This window comes from Ochotona curzoniae, unplaced genomic scaffold (assembly GCF_017591425.1).
Source record: "Ochotona curzoniae isolate NIBS_2020 unplaced genomic scaffold, NIBS_Ocur_1.0 contig_2210, whole genome shotgun sequence".
Classification (NCBI taxonomy): Eukaryota; Metazoa; Chordata; class Mammalia; order Lagomorpha; family Ochotonidae; genus Ochotona; species Ochotona curzoniae.
Window position 1 is genome coordinate 2,784,505 of NW_024465369.1, and position 19,468 is coordinate 2,803,972.

Below are 19,468 nucleotides of genomic sequence, written 5' to 3' on the forward strand. Positions count from 1 at the left end.
GTCAGCCAGTGGATTCTGAATAGATTTCATCATGCTTGGAACAATGAGATTGGCAGCAATTCAGAACTGTTAAACTACCAAAACTGCTTGAGCAGGACCCTCAGAGCATGCCCCACATCGGGGACCTGGGATGGATGGGAGGCTGGGTGGGGCTTACATCAATTGCTATTCTCCCTTGTACTTTCTGCACTTTGACTTCTCTCTGCTCAACACTGAGATAGCATTCTCCCTCAGGGTCCATGTTAAGAGGAAGTGATGTTAAGAGGGAGTGATAATACTACAATCAAAATGACCCTAGGTTTCAGGTTGGTGTGTAATCCATGAATCTTTTGGTTGTGTTCCCAAAGAGTAACCCTCCTCTCACTGTCTCTTTTAAATTTTATTTTAAAATAAAGAATTCATTTTATTTTTGATGATGTTTACACAGTTGAAAGGGACGTATGCCCATATGGATTGCCAATTAGGGTGGGGAGGGTCGTGGGATGGGGGAACTGCCTCCAATCTCCTTTTTTCTTCTGGTATTTGGGAAAGTGAAGAGAGAAGGGGAGAGGGCTGCTCCCAGCAATCCAACCACATCAGTACCCAGGAATGGGAGAAGGCCACCTGGTGTCATCCCACCTGTTGTCATCCCACATGTCAACCTCATGTGGAGCATATTCCCAGGATACTGCCCAAGTGGTTTCAATAGTTCTGAGATGCTGTTGATTTTGTTACCCCAAGGTTGAGAAAATCCTCCCAAGACCTACTGGCTGACATAGGCCACCTTAGAGTGTTGATTTGCCTAGATATTTGTCCAAAAGAGCTGTCCAGTTTATTCTGCCCTCCATGGTACTAGATGTCCTCTGTAGGCTTCAGTGAGTTGGTTGTCAAGTCTGCCATGAGCATCTTGCCATGCCATCTGCCACACAGGCCTCGGCAACTGAGAAGATCCAGTTCTGACCCATCCAGTCCACAGTCAGACCACAGATCCTGTGATTCTTACCATAGTTGGAGTTCTGAGTGCAATGATTCAGGTAGGGGAGTCCCCGAGAAACCTAACCAGATGTGACCCAACCTGACTCCTATGTGTGCTAGCTGGGGTGGGCTCTAGTTCAATCTATCACCCACATCAGCCTACACATACAATGGTGGCTGCAGTCTCCTGGTCAGTTCTGTCTCCAGCTCCATCTGACACACAAACCCATGGATGATGCAGCCCTGCCTGATCTTACCCACCACACACTCAGCCCTCACAGAAGGAACTGCAGCCTAGTCAGAATAACCCCCAATAACCTCCACTGGGCCTGCCCCCAGCCCTAGTTCCTGTGTTTGCCAGCATGTACAGTAGACTGGTCCAGTCTGTCCCACTTCCCATTCAGGTCTCAAATACATCAAAGGGTGTTGGAACCTAGCTCAACCCAATCAACCTCACTATCCAGCCCACACTGACGCCAGCAGGTGCCACCACTTGTCTAGCCAGGCTCACCCCAGCCCTGGCTCTCAGACTCATCAGTGAGAGTTGTAGCTCATCAAAGAGGTGCCCACAATTTGCCTCCTGTGAGGATTTAACCAGTAGGCTACCGTGCCAGGCCCAGAATGTATAGTGTAAATGTGGAAAAACTCATCTCAGAAAACCAAAGAGACCCAGAGGGAGACTCCAGCCCGGCTCAGGGGCCACCTGCTCTCCCTATGCCTTGTCTGTACGTTGTGAATTAACAGTACCCACTTCACTGAATTGTCCTCATGCATTTCCCTGAATGTTTAATGTTGCTTGCAATTCAGCTGGAAATAACCCAACTTCCCACTCCTCCCCTCCTTATTCTGAGTTCCAAACACACACACACACACACACACACACACACACACACACACACACTGATTTTGACATTCTGTACTTTTTCTTTCCTCCAGACATTTTGTTTTTTTTAGTCTCTTTGCACTGTATTTACATCTAGTTGGTCGGGTAGACTATTTGTCCTTCAAATTTTGACTCAAATATTGTCTTTTTGTGAAGAATTCCTGTGTTTCCCTGTGATGGGATGGGTCATATCTACCAAAATTCTGATATTTATCCAAGTTGCCATCCCTCCTACCTCTGAGCGTGACTATATTCGGAGGAGGGGTTTCTATAGAGCTGATTAACTTAACCTTACTTCAGTAGAGTGAAGCCTGATTCAGTCTAGCCACCGTGCTGACGCGAGGAGGGGAGGACGCTTGCAGAGACACACGGGTGTACACACAGGCAGAGCGAAAGGCACGTGACGACACCCCAAGAAGGTGGCCGTCTACACAGCAAGGAGGGAGAACGCTGCACTGACTGAGGCCTTGCCCCTGAACTTCCAAACTTCGCAAGCGGGAGCCAAAACACCTTCATTTATTAAACCATCCTGTCTACAGGATTTTGTTACAGCAGCTCGGCAAAACTAGCACACTCCAGCTCTGCTCTACTCCGGAGGGTTAAACACTCCCCTTCCGGGTGTCTAGAGCATTTTACAGTTCTCTGGTAACCTGAATACTTAATATCATCCTTGTTTGGCGAGCCTGTTTTTCTCTCTGCTTCTGAAAAACCTATTTTCTTTCTTTCTTTCTTTCTTTCTTTCTTTCTTTCTTTCTTTCTTTCTTTCTTTCTTTCTTTCTCTCTCTCTCTCTCTCTCTCTCTCTCTCTCTTTCTTTCTTTCTTTCTTCTTTTTAAAGCATGATTTGAATGATTATTCAGCTCAGGCATCCTGGCACAGCAGGTGAAGTGACCTGGCTGGCTCTGGTCCCAGCTACCCTAGCATTCCAGTCCAGCTTTCTGCTAATACGTTTGGGAGGACACAGGTGACAGCCCAGTGACGGGTTCTTGCCACCATGTGAAAGATCTGCCTGGAGTTCCAGGCTCCTGGCTTTCAGCTGGCTGTAAGGGGCATTTTCAGGAGTAACTTAGCAGATGGAAAACATTTATCTCTCTCCTTCCTACTCTTCTTCAAGTAAATAAAGAAATCTTTAAGAGACAATGGGAGGGTTCCCCTGCTGGGCCACTGCTCCTACTGGTGAGCATGAGAGCTGGGAGGCCAGACCAGGCCCGGCAGGGCTATATAACACCATTGGCCTGCATGTGAACTGGGTTAGGGGGAGCACCGTGCTGGGCTAAGCCACCATATCCACGGGTGCCATGTGACTGGCACCAGTGCACAGCACAGGTCTGCAACACCACTCAGCAACAGTCTGAGTGAGGGTCTGTCATCTCTCAAGCGCCGAGACTGAAGTTGGTGAGAAAACAAGGGCTCACGCGCCCCCTGGTGGCCACTACGATTGCAGCATTCGCAGCACTGTGGGTTCAACAGTGTGTACCCTGCCTACTTGGCTGCAAAATGAAATAAACTCAGGGCTGTGCTCAGATTATTCAAGGTCATAGATTGGAATGGAAACTAAAAGGAAGCACTATCCCAGGGCATATCTTAGAATGAGGATGGAACAATTTTTTTTTTTTTACAAACTATATCGAGTGTCATAAAGGTAGGTAGACACATATGTTTGACCCACTAGTGGCCACAGCAGGCAAGGCTGAGCCAGGAAATTCATCTGGGTCTCTCACGTGGGTGCAAGGGCCCAATGCTTGGGCCATCCTCCGCTGCCTTCCCAGGCCATTAGCAAGGAGATGGATTGGGAGTGGAGCAGCTGGAACTTAAACAGGTGACCATACAGGATGCTGGCACTACTGCCAGAGGCTCTACCTTCTATACAGCAACAGGAAGCAGCTCTTCTGTTCCTCCTCTCTGTAACTATTTCAAATAGGAAAAGGCATATATACAGAGAGGAGGAGAAACAGAGAGGAAGATCTTCAGTCAGCTGGTTCACTCCCCAGGCGGCCACAACAGCTGGAGCTAAGCCAATCCGAAGCCAGGAGCCAGGAGCCTCCTCCAGGTCTCCCACGCCAGTGCAGGGTCCCAAGGCTTTGGGCCGTCCTCGACTGCTTTCCCAGGCCACAGGCAGGGAGCTGGAAGGGAAACGGGGCTGCCAGGACACTAACGCGCTCACACGGGATCCCAGTGTACACAAGGTGAGGACTTCAGTCAGGAGGCCACGCCGCTGGACCCAATACGTCTTTTTTTTTTTCTTAACAAATTATAAAAACAAAAACAACAGTTGTCATGAGGGAAAAGCTAATTAGGAAGACAGGGACACAGCAACGCACATCTATGACGTGCTTAAAGTCTTTTACAAGAATTGCTAGCAATGGCAATAAGCCCTTTCATTCACCACTGTCACACCTTCCCTGCAGATTTGAAATGACTAAGAAGGAAATTGCTTTTGAAAACAATCAGGGCAACAGCAAGCCAATAAAGCAGAGTGCTGCCCTTCATTATCTACAGTAAGCCCACCACATGCAACACAGCCACGCTGCCCGACTGCCGAAGCTGGCAGGAAGTCACCATCGGCACTGTACAGACGTTATTAATACCGCAGCCCATAGAGGGGGCATCACTTTAGCTTCACGGCTAACGCATCAGTGTCGGAGGTCGCACGTGGCCATAAAATCGGGATTTGAGGTCATTGTCGGCTCTTGCACTAGTGGCGGAGGCCACCGTACAGATGTTAGTAGACGTACGTCCCGTGAGTTGGCACGAATTTTCTTCCCTGGAGCCCTGGCTTTGTCCAGCACTCCTCAGTGAGACCAGGGAGCGCAAACCTTCGCTCACCGTGTAGGGTGTGAGTCTGTACCTCAGCCCCCCGTCGGTGCAGGACGGCTGCGCTTTCCTCCTGACGAGACCGGCTGGCTTCCGGCGGGCCAGTCAGAAAAGGAAGGTTCGCGCGCCCTCTCGTGGCGGCTAGGGCTCAGCACAAGCTGCTCGCGATGGGCGCCCCCTCCTGGGTTTCCTAGGAAATGAATGAGCTTCAGCCTGACACCCGAGACTCAAGTTCACTCTTTTGGAAATGAAGAGAAACCCGCTGTCTCGAGTGTTTTCCATAAATGCTGTGGGAGTAACTATTTGAAAACACATGCTTTGAAATTTTCATGAGGATTCACTCAAAATAGGAGCCTGCATTGGCTAATTGGCTCCATTGGCTAATTCTCTTTTTTTTTTCAGTAAATAAGCTATTTATGAATTTTTTTAATTGTTAATAAGATTGTATCATGTGATACAGTTTTATAGGTACTGGGATTCTCCCCACCCCTCTTGTAACTCTTCCCCCCATGGTGGATTCCTCCACCTTGTTGCACAACCACAGTTCAAGTTCAGTTGAGATCCCTTCATTGGGCTAACTCTACCTGCAAGTACCAGGAATTCCAAATGGGCACCTGTTTGTGTCCCGGCTGCTCCACTTCTCATCTAACTCCCTACTTACGGCCTGGGAAAGCAACAGAGGATGACTCCAAGTGTTGTGACCCCGTACACAAAAGGAGCTCCTGGCTACAGATCAGCTCAGCTCCAGACATTGTGGTTACTTGGGGAGTGAACCAGCAGATTAAAGACCTCTCTCTCTCTCTTTCCCTCCCCTCTCTGTAAATCTGCCTTTCAAGTCAAAATAAATCCTAAATAGAAGGCTAAATTTCAGAGCAGAGAGGAGAGAGATCTTCCATCCATTGAGTCACTCCCCAAGTGGCCGCAACAGCCAGAGCTGAGCTGATCCAACGCCAGAAGCCTGGAGCCTCTTCCGGGTCTACCACGCAGGTACAGGGCACCAAGGCTTTGGGCCGTCCTGGACTGCTTTCTCAGGCCACAGGCAGAAAGCTGGATGGGAATCAGGGTGTCTGGGATTAGAACCTGTACCCATATGGGATCCTGGCATGTTCAAGGCAAGGATGCTAGCTGCTAGGCCACTGTGCCGGGCCCTGAATATCTATTCTCCCCGCCCCCCCCCCCCCAAAGCCTTTACCTCGGCTAGAATGCAAACTTTTGTCATGATGAAGGCACCAACAACTATTTCTTCCCATGTAAGTTGTGGACAAACTACTGACAAGTCTGTATGCACAGGGAAGGGTCTGGAAAGATCACACTTGCCTGAGACAGGTGACTGCACGTGGGAGGGGTGGGCACTGAAGGAACAGTTAGGTAGTATGGTTACTTGATGCGTGTCACTTGAGCCTTTGTCAGTGAGAAAGCATTCCTACTGCCTGCATGTCACTCTGGCAGCAATTTAGAATAAAATACAGATTCCTCGGCTCTAAATTTGGCGATAAACACGGATAACTGTCTCCAGAGAAGAGGCATACATGGAAGAGACACGAGTAACTGCAGCAACACAGCGGAAGCTGCGGAGATGGAGATCTGAAGCGTTTGTACAAGGAGTGGATCAGCAAGCATTGGGACAGATTCCCGTGAGATAAGCGAGTGTTTAAGAAGCGGGCCGGACCCCAGGACGGAGCCTGAGACCTTGCATCTCTTAAGCATCTGTAACTGCAACAGTTTATCACTATAATCCAGGAACGATGGATCATTGAGACCGAATGTGTAAGATGCAATAATCAGATGCAGCTATGCGTCCGCATGTAACCGTGCTCAGCAGAATAAGCTTCTTTTGTAAACCTGAACTTCATTCTCATGACTCATTCTCATGACTCATTCCCAAAGCCTGATTCAAGATTTATTAACATAGCTTAAAAACAGAAGCACATAGAATTGGGCAAACAAGCCTGTTAGCAAGCACCGTCCCATCTGAATCGGCCAGATAAGAAGTTGCAAGCTTGGGCCTGGCGGCGTGGCCTAGTGGCTAAAGTCCTCACCTTGAACACAACCCTGGGATCCCATATGGGCGCCGGTTCTAATCCCAGCAGCTCCACTTCCCATCCAGCTCCCTGCTTGTGGCCTGGGAAAGCAGTCGAGGACGGCCCAAAGCCTTGGGACCCTGCACCCGTGTGGGAGACCTGGAGGAAGTTCCTGGATCCTGGCTCCGGATCAGCATAGCATCGGCCATTGCGCTCACTTGGGGAGTGAATCATTGTACGGAAGATCTTCCTCTCTGTCTCTCCTCCTCTCTGTATATCTGCCTTTCCAATAAATAAATAAAAATCCTAAAAAAAAAAAAAAAAAAGAAGTTGCAAGCTTAAGGAATGGAACTTGGTGATCTTGCCCACAAGGATAAGGCAATGACTTTATACTCAAAGCTGCCTGATGTCAGGCACCTTGTTCGGTTTGGTTTCCATTTTTTAGATCAGTGCCAGGTACATGCCAGCAGCTTCTAACGGAGCTTGGGATGAAGACATGGCTGAATGAGTGCTGAGTGAAAGACTGCATGACTCATTTGAAACTCTGATCTGGGTAACTGGGCTAGTTCCCATTTCAAGAAACAGTGGATTGCATTATTTTAGCCTATGCAATATTGTGTGCCTGGTCTGAAAAGTCACCTGAATATTTCCTCTACCTCTGATGTTAAAAGGAGCTTTAGGAAGCTGGACTATGATCACACTTCCTTCCCTAAGTCAAATTATAGTGACTTATGTCTTATCTCTTGGTGCTCTGACCGCGGTAACCCAGGCTGTTCTTTGGCCACGGTGCCAGGACAGCGGCCCCTGGATAACGATGACTGAGCGAATGGGGGAAATAAAATGGTGTCTAATGATGTGGATGTAGAGAATTCCTCTCTGAAGGGTTCGTCATTCTGGTTGTATCTCTTCCTCTCTCGGCTGCCCTGTCCTTGCAAGCATTCTCCTGGCAACCTCACCCAGAGTATCTAATTCTCTCTGCACCAAGGCCAGTAAGATAGACGAGGATGTTTCTGTCTCCGGCTGTTGCTCCTTTCCCAAACAATGTTAGTTCTATCACAAAGACCTAATTAAACTGCTACGCCTCACTTTTCTCTGGGGACTGAGCTGAGAGCGATTTTTTTTTCCCCCCAAGCATTTAATCTCTTAAATTGCCCATGCGTCAAAATATCTCCCTGTGGCCATTATTGGTAACACCCTGAAATAACCGAAGGATGTCAGGGGGGAAACACACTTACACAGAAAAGCCCTTGGACGTGTAGCAAGGAAGCTCAATACCAAAAGAACCATAACCTTTTCTGCTTCGTGAACCAGTGATAACCTAATAAAGGTGTCTCTCCTGAGTTCTTTGCGTCATTAGCATCCTGGGTTCACACTGCACTTTAACAAATAACGGATTTTAAAAATTTCTCCAGGGAGAAGACATGGAGCCAAAAGGATCTTGGAAGAGAAGTTGACCTAGCAACCTCATCAGACTGCTTCCTACAGTTTCTAAAATTGTCTTCAAAGATGTATTTTTTAAAAGATTTATTTATTTTTATTGGAAACGCAGCTTTACAGAGAGAAGACACGGAGTAAATAGTGCTTCCATCTGCTGGTTTACTCTTCAAATAATAATGGCTGGAGCTGAGCTGACCTGAAGCCAGGAGCTTCTTCCAGGTCTCCCAAGCAGGTGTAGCATTTCAAGGCTTTGGGCTATCTTCCACTGTTTTCTCAGGCCACAAGTAGGGAGCTGGATGGGGAGTGAAGCAGCCAGGGCATGAACCAGCACCTATATGGGATGTTGGCATTAGAAAGTGAAGGATTTGGACCCGGCACAGTGGCGCAAGTGGTTAAGGTCCGCACCTTGCATGTCCCGGGATCCCATATGGGCGCCGGTTCTATCCCGGCAGCCCTGCTTCCCTTCCAGCTCCCCGCCTGTGGCCCGGGAAAGCAGTTGAGGACGGCCCAAAGCCTTGGGACCCTGCACCCGCGTGGGAGACCCGGAAGAGGCTCCTGGCTTCGGATCAGCATAGTATAGGCCATTGTGCTCACTTGGGGAGTGAATCATTGGACGGAAGATCTTCCTCTCTGTTTCTCCTTCCTGTTTATCCGCCTTTCCAATAAAAAAATAATAAAAATAAATCTTAAAAAAAAATGAAAGTGAAGGATTCGCCAGGTGAGTCATTATGCCAGCCTCTGAAGATTTACTTTTACTTTAAGGTCAGTAACGGGAAAAGGAGAGAGCAGAATTCCATCTTCTGGTTCGTTCCCCAGATGGCTGCAATGGTTGGAGCCAAGACTATCTGCAGCCAGAAGCTTTGAGGTCTCCCCTGTGAGTGCAAAGGCCCAAGAACTTGAGCCATCCTCCATTGTTTTCCCAGGTCGGAACCAGGGAGCTGGCTCAAAAATGGAGCAGCTGGGACATGTTGGGCCCCCATATGGGATGTTGGGAGCTGCAGGCAGAGGGTTGCCTACTATACCAGGGGGCTGGCATACAGTTTCTAATATTTAACTTTATGCAGTAGTCTTCGGGATTTTTTAGTTTCTTGTCTTTGTAAGTAACATCTTAATGCCTAATCAAGGAGGGATGAAAGTAAAAACTTCACGTGTGAACAGCACTTTTTAAAGGTACATTCATTACAAATAGTGCAGCTACAATTGATCCCCTACATGCCAGGATATTGTACTCATCGTTCTACATTTGGATATAGAACTTAATCTTGGCCACAATCCTATGTAATAAGAAGTATTACAGAGTCGACTTTACTAATGGAGAAATGGATTTAAAGGAAGTCATTAAATTGTCCAAAGTCGTATAGTTAATAAAAGGTTGAATGCTGATCTGCCTGAGCTTAAAAATCATAGGATTCATATTCATTGGTGAAAATCTTTAAAAGTCGGTGAACAGAATATCTGTGATTTGATCTGGTGCTGCAATATGTGGCATTGACATCAAAAGCAGGAGCCCTAAACTGGTGCATCACAAGTCATAGTTCATTCATTACAATTTCCATATTTCGAGGAAAGACTGAAAAATTACACTGTATCACATATGGATGTCAAGTTATTTTAAAGGTGTGTGCAGGTATCAAGCTTATTTAGAACGAATTCTTTGACATAGCATATGCACAATCATTGATTAAATTAACATGGACGTTATGAAAAGTCAGTGAACAAAGTCTTTTTTCTTTCATATGTACAAATTTTACAAGGTCTGTATCCATCTCTTTTTTTTTCCCGGTTCTCGCAAAAGGTCAAGCTTTCATTTCCTCTTCCTGTTCCTGATGTTTCATTTCCTGTTGCTGGGGTGTGAAGAATTCCTCCTGCTGCCTGGCTGTCCATCCCCAGAGGGCGCTGTTTCCAAGGCTTCCCTATAGGTGGCGGCTCTTAAGAGGGACCCAGAGTATGGGGTGAGTGGGAAACCCTGGAGTTATGTGGCCCCCAAATTTGCACATTTCCTCCCTTATCATTTTATTAAGAGCCACCTCCTTTACTTCTCCCACCTCCCCTTAATCACCAATCTCTCCCTTGAGCTACTCCATACGCAAGCATTTTATCACCTCCTTGCTACACCCTTTTCTTGAATCACCTCACCTATTATGATTTAAAATACGATTTCAGGGCCCAGTGCAGAGACTCAATTGGCTAATCCTGCCTCTTCATGCGTTGGGATCCCATGTGGGTGCCAGTTTGTAACTCAGATGCTCCATTTTTCATCCAGTTCCCTGCCTATGGCCTGGGAAAGCAGCAGAGGACCGCCTGAGTCCTTAGGACCCCACACCCAGGTAGGAGACCTAGAAGAAGCTCCTGGCTCCTGGTTTTGGATCAGCTCAGCTCTGGCCATTGCAGCCGTTAGGGAGTGAAGCAGCGGACAAATATTTGTTTTTCTTTCTGTCTGTAAATTTGCCTTTCCAATAAAAAATAAATTAATAAACTATTTCAACTTCTAAATTGATATTGCCACCCCTGGCCTTGTCTCTAAGTCCTATTGCTATGCCCACTTTTTTCCTCAATAACTGCTTTTGAACATCCTCTGAAACTATCCTCCTTAGCACTGGCTGGACAAGCCATTGTCATTTTCTTGCTCCTTCTTGCTTTTCCCGTCTCAGGAAATGGCACTACCTACACACAGTGGTTAGGCCAGAAATCTTTCAGAAAAAAAGTTCTTATTGTTTTTCCATTATCCCTGAGGTTAATCCTTCAGTAAACCCTGTCTATCTCATCTTCAAAATATGATCACGGGCCCGGCGCGGTGGCACAGTGGTTAAGGTCCTCGCCTTGCATGTCCTGGGATCCCATATGGGTGCCGGTTTTATCCCGGCTGCCCCGCTTCCCTTCCAGCTCCCTGCCTGTGGCCCGGGAAAGCAGTTGAGGATGGCCCAAAGCTTTGGGACCCTGCACCCGCGTGGGAGACCCAGAAGAGGCTCCTGGCTTCGGATCGGCATGGCATCGGCCGTTGTGCTCACTTGGGGAGTGAATCATCGGACGGAAGATCTTCCTCTCTGTCTCTCCTCTCTGTATATCCTCCTTTCCAATAAAAAAAATAATAAAAATAAATCTTTAAAAAAAATATGATCACATTGGGCCCAGCGTGGTGGCCTAGCGGCTAAGGTCCTCACCTTGAATACACTGAGATCCCATATAGGCGCCAGTTCTAATCCCAGCGGCTCCTCTTCCCATCCAGCTCCCTGCTTGTGGCCTGGGAAAGCAGCCGAGGATGGCCCAAAGCCTTGACACCCTGCACCCGTGTGGGAGACCTGGAGGAGGTTCCTGGCTCTTGGCTTCTGATCTTCGGATGGACACAGTACTGGCCATTGCAGTCACTTGGGGAGTGAATCATCGGACAGAAGATCTTCCTCTCTCTCTCTCCTAATTTCTTTAAAAATCTGACTTTGTAATAAAAATAAACAAATCCTTAAAAAAAGTATGTTCACATCAAATTTGCTCATCACACCAGTAGACCCCCTAGCCAAGGCCTCCACACCAGGTCTTACTGGGTGTTTTACTACTCTCTCTCTCTTTCCATTCCTACCCATTCTTCATACTGCATACAGACTTTTTGCAATAATAATAATAATAATGCAAACCGACCACATTGCTCTCCTGTTAAAACATTGTAATAACTTCCTTTGTTCTTCCATTGTAAAGGCGCTGTCTGAGCTGGCCCACGCCTACCTTTTTATCCTAATTGCAAACGTGGAGCTCTAGCACAAGATCCTTGTTCAGTGCAGTAAGCGGATGAGACCCGCCTGTGTTGGAGCATCTACTTCTGCTTAGAAGTCTTCCCCAAATCCAAACTGGTGATCTCCACCTTACCCTTCAGTTCTTCTCCAAGAGCTTTCTTGTCCAGCGGATCATGTGTCACTGCTGGCTGTGCAATGAATGATTGCCGTGGAGTCAGCAACTGTACTTACAATAGATCTTTGTATCTCTGCAGCCCGGCAGAGCGAGTGACTGGCTTCTCCTTGAATACATGCTTGCAAATGAACAAAGGTGCGAGTTGAGATCTCTTGGGGGAGTCTGCTGCAATAGAAACACCTGCAGCTCCTCACGAGTCCTCGGGATGGAAATTACAAGGGGCAACACGTGGTGGGAATGCAAGGCTTGGCACTGGCAACAATCACGTGTTGCCCAAAACCTGCCAATCTCTGATTTCTTCATCTGCTTTACCGCCATCATCACGTGTTGGTTATCTCCGGCTTACTTCATACATTTTCATTACTCAAGTTGCACTTTCCAATTCTCTACCTCCAATACCCTCTGCGGGTCAGCAAACTCAGTGAGATTCTCTTTTTCTTGCTGTTGTTGTCCCAAGTTGATAACAAAAAAGATATATATGACAGCACAGCGGAACAGTTCAAACGACTGTGCGTGGCATTTCTCCCAACCCGAGGCCGAGTGACATGCATGTTGGAAAGAATGCCGGAGTCCCAAAGCGGCAGCATTTCCTTCGTGTCCGTCTTCCAAGCCGGAGCTGAGGCCTGACGGGCACAGATGCCTCTCCTTTCTCTCCTCTTCCTCCTGCAGCTTGAGGAAGATGCCACCCTGGGGCCTCTTAGCACCCGCTCCATCAGAGGTGAGACACAGCCGGCCGTCTGCAGAGGTTCTCGCTGGTGCTGCTGTGATCTTGCCCAAGCGCTTGCTGCTGTGGGAGTTGTTGCCCCGGTGAGTGTAATTCTCCATGATGACCCAGGCTGCTTTCATCCACGGTCTTGGTATGAATTAGGCCTGTGTTGGCAGATCCTGTGTAAAACACAAGACTTCATTTTTTAAACCTTTATACAAAGATAGAGGGAATTAGGGGAATAAACACTCCTGTTTCTAATTTTTAAAATGTCATTCCCTTCTCCTCTCTACTTCTTCTCTCCACACCTTGAAGCAAATCCCAGCCAGGCCCTTATTTCATCCCTAAACATTTCAGTATGTATGACAATGTTTTCAAACATTTGTTCCTTTATTTATTTTTTTTTAAAGATTTATTTTTATTATTTTTTATTGGAAAGGCGGATATACAGAGAGGAGAGACAGAGAGGAAGATCTTCCGTCCGATGATTCACTCCCCAAGTGAGCGCAACGGGTCGATACTATGCCGATCCGAAGCCAGGAGCCTCTTCCGGGTCTCCCACGCGGGTGCAGGTTCCCAAAGCTTTGGGCCGTCCTCGACTGCTTTCCCGGGCCACAGGCAGGGAGCTGGAAGGGAAGCGGGGCTGCCGGGATTAGAACCGGCACCCATATGGGATCCCGGTGCGTGCAAGGCGAGGACTTAACCACTTGCGCCACCGCGCCGGGCCCGTTCCTTTATTTATTAAGAAGGCAGAATTAGAGAGAAAGAGGGAGAGACAAAGAGATAGATCTTCCATCTGCTGGTTCATTGTGCAAATGGTTGCAGCCGCTGGGGTCTGGGCCTGGCAGAAGCCAGGAGCCTGGAGCTTCGTCTGCGTCTCCCATGTGGGTGCAGGAGCCTGGATAGGAAGTGGAATAGCCAGGACTCGAAAAAGGCCCACACATGATGTCTGTATGGCAGGGGACAGCTTAACCCTCTGGACTACCAGAGCATCCCCAAGACAGGTGTCTCTTTTCCCCCTTCTTTCATTTCCTCCTTCTTTCCTTTCTCCTCTTTCTTCCCCTTCTTTAAAGTCTTATTTATTTACAAGGCAGTTCACAGAGCACTCTTGCATCTGCTGGTTCACTCCCGGGGTCACTGCAGCAGCTGGGGTATTCTATGCTGATCTCCCACGCGGGTGGCAGCTGCTCCAATACTGGGCCGCGCTCTCTGCTGTTTTTCTAGAAACATGAACAGGGAGCTGGACAGGATGTAGTGCATGCAGAACTCAAACTGACATTCCTAGCACTGTATGTTGTGGCTCATCCCACTGCACCACAAAGCTGGCCCCCATGATTTTTAATTTCTTCAAGGGTATAGCAGTAACTAGTTCAGTACCTTGCAAGCAATAAGTAAAAGTTGACAGAAAGCAACCCAACATGCCTTTGGTTCACTAATACACTCTCAAGCGCTTGACTCCAGGCCCTTATCTTTGCTTTTGTTCCTTTCCTGTACTCATTTCTCTACAGGTGATTTCTGTTAAATCAGGCAGAGTGGCAGTGTGTGTGTGGGGGGGGGGCAGGTCACCCTCGGAGGGCGGGGCCTCTGTTGGGGGCGTTGCTGCGAAGAGCCCCGCCCAGCGCCTCCTCCCCTCCCCACCTCAACTCTTCTTCCCAGCAGCCCTTGCGTCCGGCCCGGCGCTCCTCAAGATGGCGGCCGACAGTGAGGTGAGTCTTGGCTTCTTACCTGTCGCTGTCACTGCGTTAGGTTCGCTCCCCAGCGTCGTCGCTCGGGGGTTCGGTCTCTTTATCTTTTGTCTTTTCTTCCCGCAGCCCGAGTCCGAAGTATTTGAGATCACGGACTTCACCACTGCCTCGGAATGGGAAAGGTGAGTGAGCCGCGTCTTTCTTTACCTGGGCCCCGGCGTCTGCGCCGACGCTCCCCTGGAGCAGACAGGAGCACAGGACGCCCCTAGGGCGGGCAGAGGCAGAGCCGCGGCTCCCGGGGTCTTGGCTTCGTCCCTGCTCTGCTCAGCCGCGAGCCACTTCCGCGTCGGGCGTGTCGGGAGTGAGCAACCTGCCAAGGGGACCCAGACTCTCCAAAAAGTTTGTTGCCCCCGCGCCCGGACCACTTTCCTTCGACCTTTGCTTTGCTGCTCTGCGCCCACCCGCGGAAACAGTATCCGAGGGTGTCACCGCCGCAGCTGTCGGCAGTTTAGCCCCTTTCGGAATGGGAAGCCGTCCGCTGCGCAGCTGATCCCTCGTTCTTGTTTTCTCGGCCAGAGTCTCCCTGTCTTTTCGGAATAACCTCTTCCAATGTGTGCCTATAGGGCGTGGGGACGCCTTGACTCAGTGGGTCACAGGCCCTGGCTGCCTTGTGTCTTGCACCCTCAGGGGACGAGGCGGTTCTGTCGCGGACAGAAGTTGACAGCTGATTTTGTGGAGGAGTGATGTCTTAGGTGGACGGGTGGTCACAGGCACCCTTCAGGTTCTGGGTGCCTGACGCAAGAATGGAGATGGCTGCAACATTTTATAGCCTTTGTGGTGGGAGACTAGGAATCTTGGGGCTGTCGTGTCCGTAGAAAAGATCCCCGCTGGAGTAAAGATTTGGCCTAGGGTACTCTCTAAAAAAGGAAGGCTGGGTCTTGGAGCTCTCCTGTAAAGAGAAAGAAGGAAAAAGGGATTCCTGTGTTAAAGCAAAGCCGCAGCTCTAATCTCAACTGCTGTAAAAGCAGCTTCGGGAAATAGGACGTGATGATGGTGGACTGCAGTGGGTGGAGATACTTGAGAAGAATGGATAGGAAAGGAGCTGGGCTGTTCAAGTGGGACGTGGTTGGTTAGACAGGAGAGGAAACGGCAGGAGCAAACAGAGATGAAAATGGACCTGTGGGATTTCATGGCTGCGGTGTCACTGCTGTGAAGGCTGTCTGTTAAGGGGAAGTAGACAGGGCTAGTAAGGAAAATGGGACCAGGTTACACAGCCTCCAAAGTGGGGAATCTAGGTCTGGTGCTTTTGATCATTGGGACAGTGCTTAAGATGCTGATGACAGCAGCCAGGGTTGTGGGATAGGATGTTACGGCACATTTGTGGCATTGGCATTCCATGTCCCAGTGCTGGCTCCAGTTGTTCTGCCTCCAGAACAACCAGACTAATGTGTCTGGGAAAACAGCTGGAAGAAGGCCCGTGTGCTTGAACCCTTGTCACCCATGTGGAGACCAGGATGGAGTTCTGGGTTCCTGGTGTTGGCATTGATCAGTTCAGGCTGTTCTGGCTGGTTGGGAGTGAATCAGGGAATAGGTTGGATCTCTGTCATTCTGACGTTCAATTCAATCTTAAAGCCAAACTTTTAAGCGTGTGATAAAGTAACCAAAGAATGTCGGTTAAAAAAAAAAGTATAAAAAGATGTAATAATGAAACATGGAGTAAGTGTCAAAGTCAGAAGAATGTGGTTTTGGATCTGTTGAATTTGAAATGCCTTGAAGGTAGTTAGAAAAATGTATTAAGTCTCGGAAAGTAGGGATCAGAGTGTATCTGAATAGAAAAAATGGTCAGTGTCCTCTGGTTAAATATTTACACATTTAAATTTTTTTAAAAAGTATCCTGAAATGGGATATCAATGTCTTTATCTCCTCTTGGAAATAATTAACCCAAGAGAACTGTTGCAAAATTGGAGCTTTATGTTTAGGCTTTTTATGCTGCTGCTTCTAGAGCAAAACAACCATAACACAATTCATGAGAAAAATGTTAAAAATTTGAAATCTTGGGCCCAGCGCGGTGGCACAGTGGTTAAGGTCTTCACCTTACACGCCCGGGATCCCATATGGGCGCCAGTTCTGGTCCCGGCAGCTCCACTGCCCATCCAGCTCCCTGCTTGTGGCCTGGGAAAGCAGCCGAGGACGGCCCAAAGCTTTGGGACCCTGCTCCTGTGTGGAAGACCTGGAAGAGGCTCCGGGCTTCGGATTGGCATAGCATCGGCCTTTGCGCTCACTTGGGGGGTGAATCATCGGATAGAAGGTCTTCCTCTCTCTCTCTCCTCTCCTCTGTATATCCGCCTTTCCAATAAAAATTTTAAGAAATAAATTAAAAAAAAAAACAACTTTGAAATCTTTATTTGAAGGGCAGAGTTATAGAGAATCTTCCGTCCTTTGGTTCATGCCCAATGGCTTCAGTGGGGAGTCGAGCTCATATGAAGCCAGGAGCTTCCTCTGAGTCTCACATGTGGGTTCAAGGGACCAAAAACTTGAGCCATCCTCCATTGCTTTCCCAGGCCATAAGCAGGAAGCTGAATCGGAAGTGGAACAGCTGGGAGTTGAACTTGTGCTCTATGGAATGCCAATGCCACAGGCTGAAGCTTAGCCTATTATGCATAGCACTGACCCCAAGACTTTGAAATCTTTTAAACTTCGGATTTAGTGTTTGAAAGAAAGTTTTTGTCAGTATGTTATAAACTATAAGTTGGCTTGAGAGGATTAAAGAGAAGCCCATAAATCTCTTTATTATTTGTCCCTTGAAAAATGCCCTTGTGTCAAGCACAGTACAAGACATCAGGGATGTAGGCATTTGGTGGTTATTAAAAATAGATGTAGTTCCTGCTCTTGTTGAAGATACAGTCTCATGGAAGAGGCAGATGTCAGAGAATCAGTAATAGAAATTAGTCTGAAATTGAGTTGGCATGGAGCTAGATAGGGGAAGAAATCTAGTATTAAAAGAGGAGCTTCATACAAGTGAGGAGTCAGTTAAGATCTCGAGAACTTGGCCTAGACAATAGCCTAGTGGCTAAATCCTTGCCTTATATGCCTTGGATCCCATATGGGCACCAGATCATGTCTCAACTGTTCCACTTCTCATCCAGCAACCTGCTTGTAGCCTGGGAGAGCAGTAGAGATGACCTAAAGCCATGGGACCTTGTACCCAGGTGGGAGACCTGGCAGAAGCTCCTGGCTTTAGATCAGCTCAGCTCCTGCCATTGTGGCTACTTGGAGAATGAACTAGCGGACTGAAGATCTTTATCTCCTTCTCGCTCTAAATCTTTCTGATAAATCTCATAAAAAAAATCTGGAGAACTATTAAGGCTAGAGTTAAATCTCAATACCTGTATGAGGGTCCACATTTTTTCCTTCATCTAATTCTGGTAGAATTCATACGGTATTATAAGATATTCCTTTTTGTTATTTTTATTATAACAATACTTCATAATGGAATGAAAAAATACCACCTGTAAACCTAATACCAAGCAGTAACTATTCATTTTTAAAGCCTATTTTTTCATAAAACTGATGCATTAACTTTGGATCAAACCATATCAATGCTTACCCTATAGTTTCTTCTTTTGTTTTTTTTTTAGCAAAGATTTATTTATTTATTTGAAAGGCAGAGTTACCGAGGAAGAGTGATCAGTCTTTGATCCACTTGTTCTCTCTCCAAGTGGCTTTTTAAAAAATATATATTTATTGGGCCTGGCGTGATAGCGTAGTGGCTAAAGTCCTTGCCTTGAACACACCGGGATCCCATATAGATGAGATGGTTGATTGACTTGTTCTGTCCTCTGTCTTTTCATGGTTAGGGTTCTGAGTCCGGCAGTTTGATTGGGGAGATCCCCAAAGAAACTTTGTCTGAGGTGTTCCCAGATCAGATTCTTGTGTGTACTAGCAAGTACAGGGCCCGGCACAGTCCATCGCCCCATCAGCTGGTAGTTGCAATTGCTGGGTTGGTTGTGTTTTCAGCCCTGACTTCCACTGGAACCAATAGCCTGGTTCTGCCCAGAACATACTCGGCCCTCACATAAACCATGGGACCTGCAGCCTAGTCAGGGCGACCCACAGTAACCCGCACCAGGCCCGTCCCCTATCCTGGTTTGCCAGTGTGTGTAGCAGACTAGTACAGTCTGTTCCACATCCCCTTCTGCTCTCATACATGTCAATGGGTATTAAAGCCTAGTTCCATCTAACCAGCTCAACTATCCAGCCCTCACAGATGTTGTTGGGTGCCTCTCTGTTTAGCCACCCCAGCCCCTGTCCTGGGTTTTGTGCCCTCCCATGGGAGTGGTAACCCACGAGGGAGGAGCTCACTATTTTCCTCCCAGGCCACTCCCACTCCCGGATTATACACTCTCCTGTGGTTTGACTTGAGAGAATTTGCCCCAGTGCCAGCTGCTGCCAGCTGATGCTGTGGCTAAGCCCAAACAACCCTCACCCACTCTAATTTTGTTTGCACCAGTAGGAACAATCAGCCCAGCTTGTCTTTTCCCTGATCTAGTGCACATGAGGCCCCCAGGTGTTGTAGTCCTGCCTGGTCTGGTCTGCCCCCATCCCAGCCCACAGTCTCCAGCAGGAGTAACTGTCCAGCAAGGGAACCCCCCCCCCCCCATACTTCCCCTGCCAGCTCTGCCTCCTCCCTTCCTGGTTCTCACATGTGCTGGTTGGGCGCTTCGGTCACATCCGATACAGGTCACCTCACCTTGGCATCTGTACTGTGTGCTGTTTGCTTTGTCGCGACCGAACCTGGCTCATTCCCCAAATGCTCAAACACCTGGGATTGGCCCAGGCTGTCAGTGGAAACCAGAAACTACATCCCTGTCTCCCATGTGGATAGAAGGGACTTGAACCAGCAGGCTCTGCTTCTCAGGAGCAGAAAGCTGAACTGGGACACAAACCAGGCCCTCTGCTAAAGAACGTGCGTGTCTTAATTGGGAACTTACCAAGTGCACCAAAGCCTCTGGTTCATCACCATCTTCAGCTAGAAAACAGAAACAGAGTTTAATACAACTTGGCTAGGAT

General features: G+C 48.1%; 1 protein-coding gene across 3 annotated transcripts in view; it reads left to right on the top strand.

The window, feature by feature from the left end:
* Window positions 1-14,385: 14,385 nt before the first annotated feature.
* The window catches only part of RAB3GAP1 (RAB3 GTPase activating protein catalytic subunit 1), a 91,213-nt gene continuing 86,130 nt past the window's right edge, over window positions 14,386-19,468 (top strand). For 2 of the 3 annotated variants that reach the window (XM_040971498.1, XM_040971499.1), the window contains exons 1-2: window positions 14,396-14,419; window positions 14,525-14,580. In XM_040971498.1, the coding sequence (XP_040827432.1) occupies window positions 14,402-14,419; window positions 14,525-14,580 (74 nt within the window). In that variant the 5' untranslated portion in view covers window positions 14,396-14,401. Of the gene's footprint in view, window positions 14,420-14,524; window positions 14,581-19,468 lie in introns of all 3 variants that reach the window. The other variant, XM_040971497.1, reaches the window with a different exon arrangement.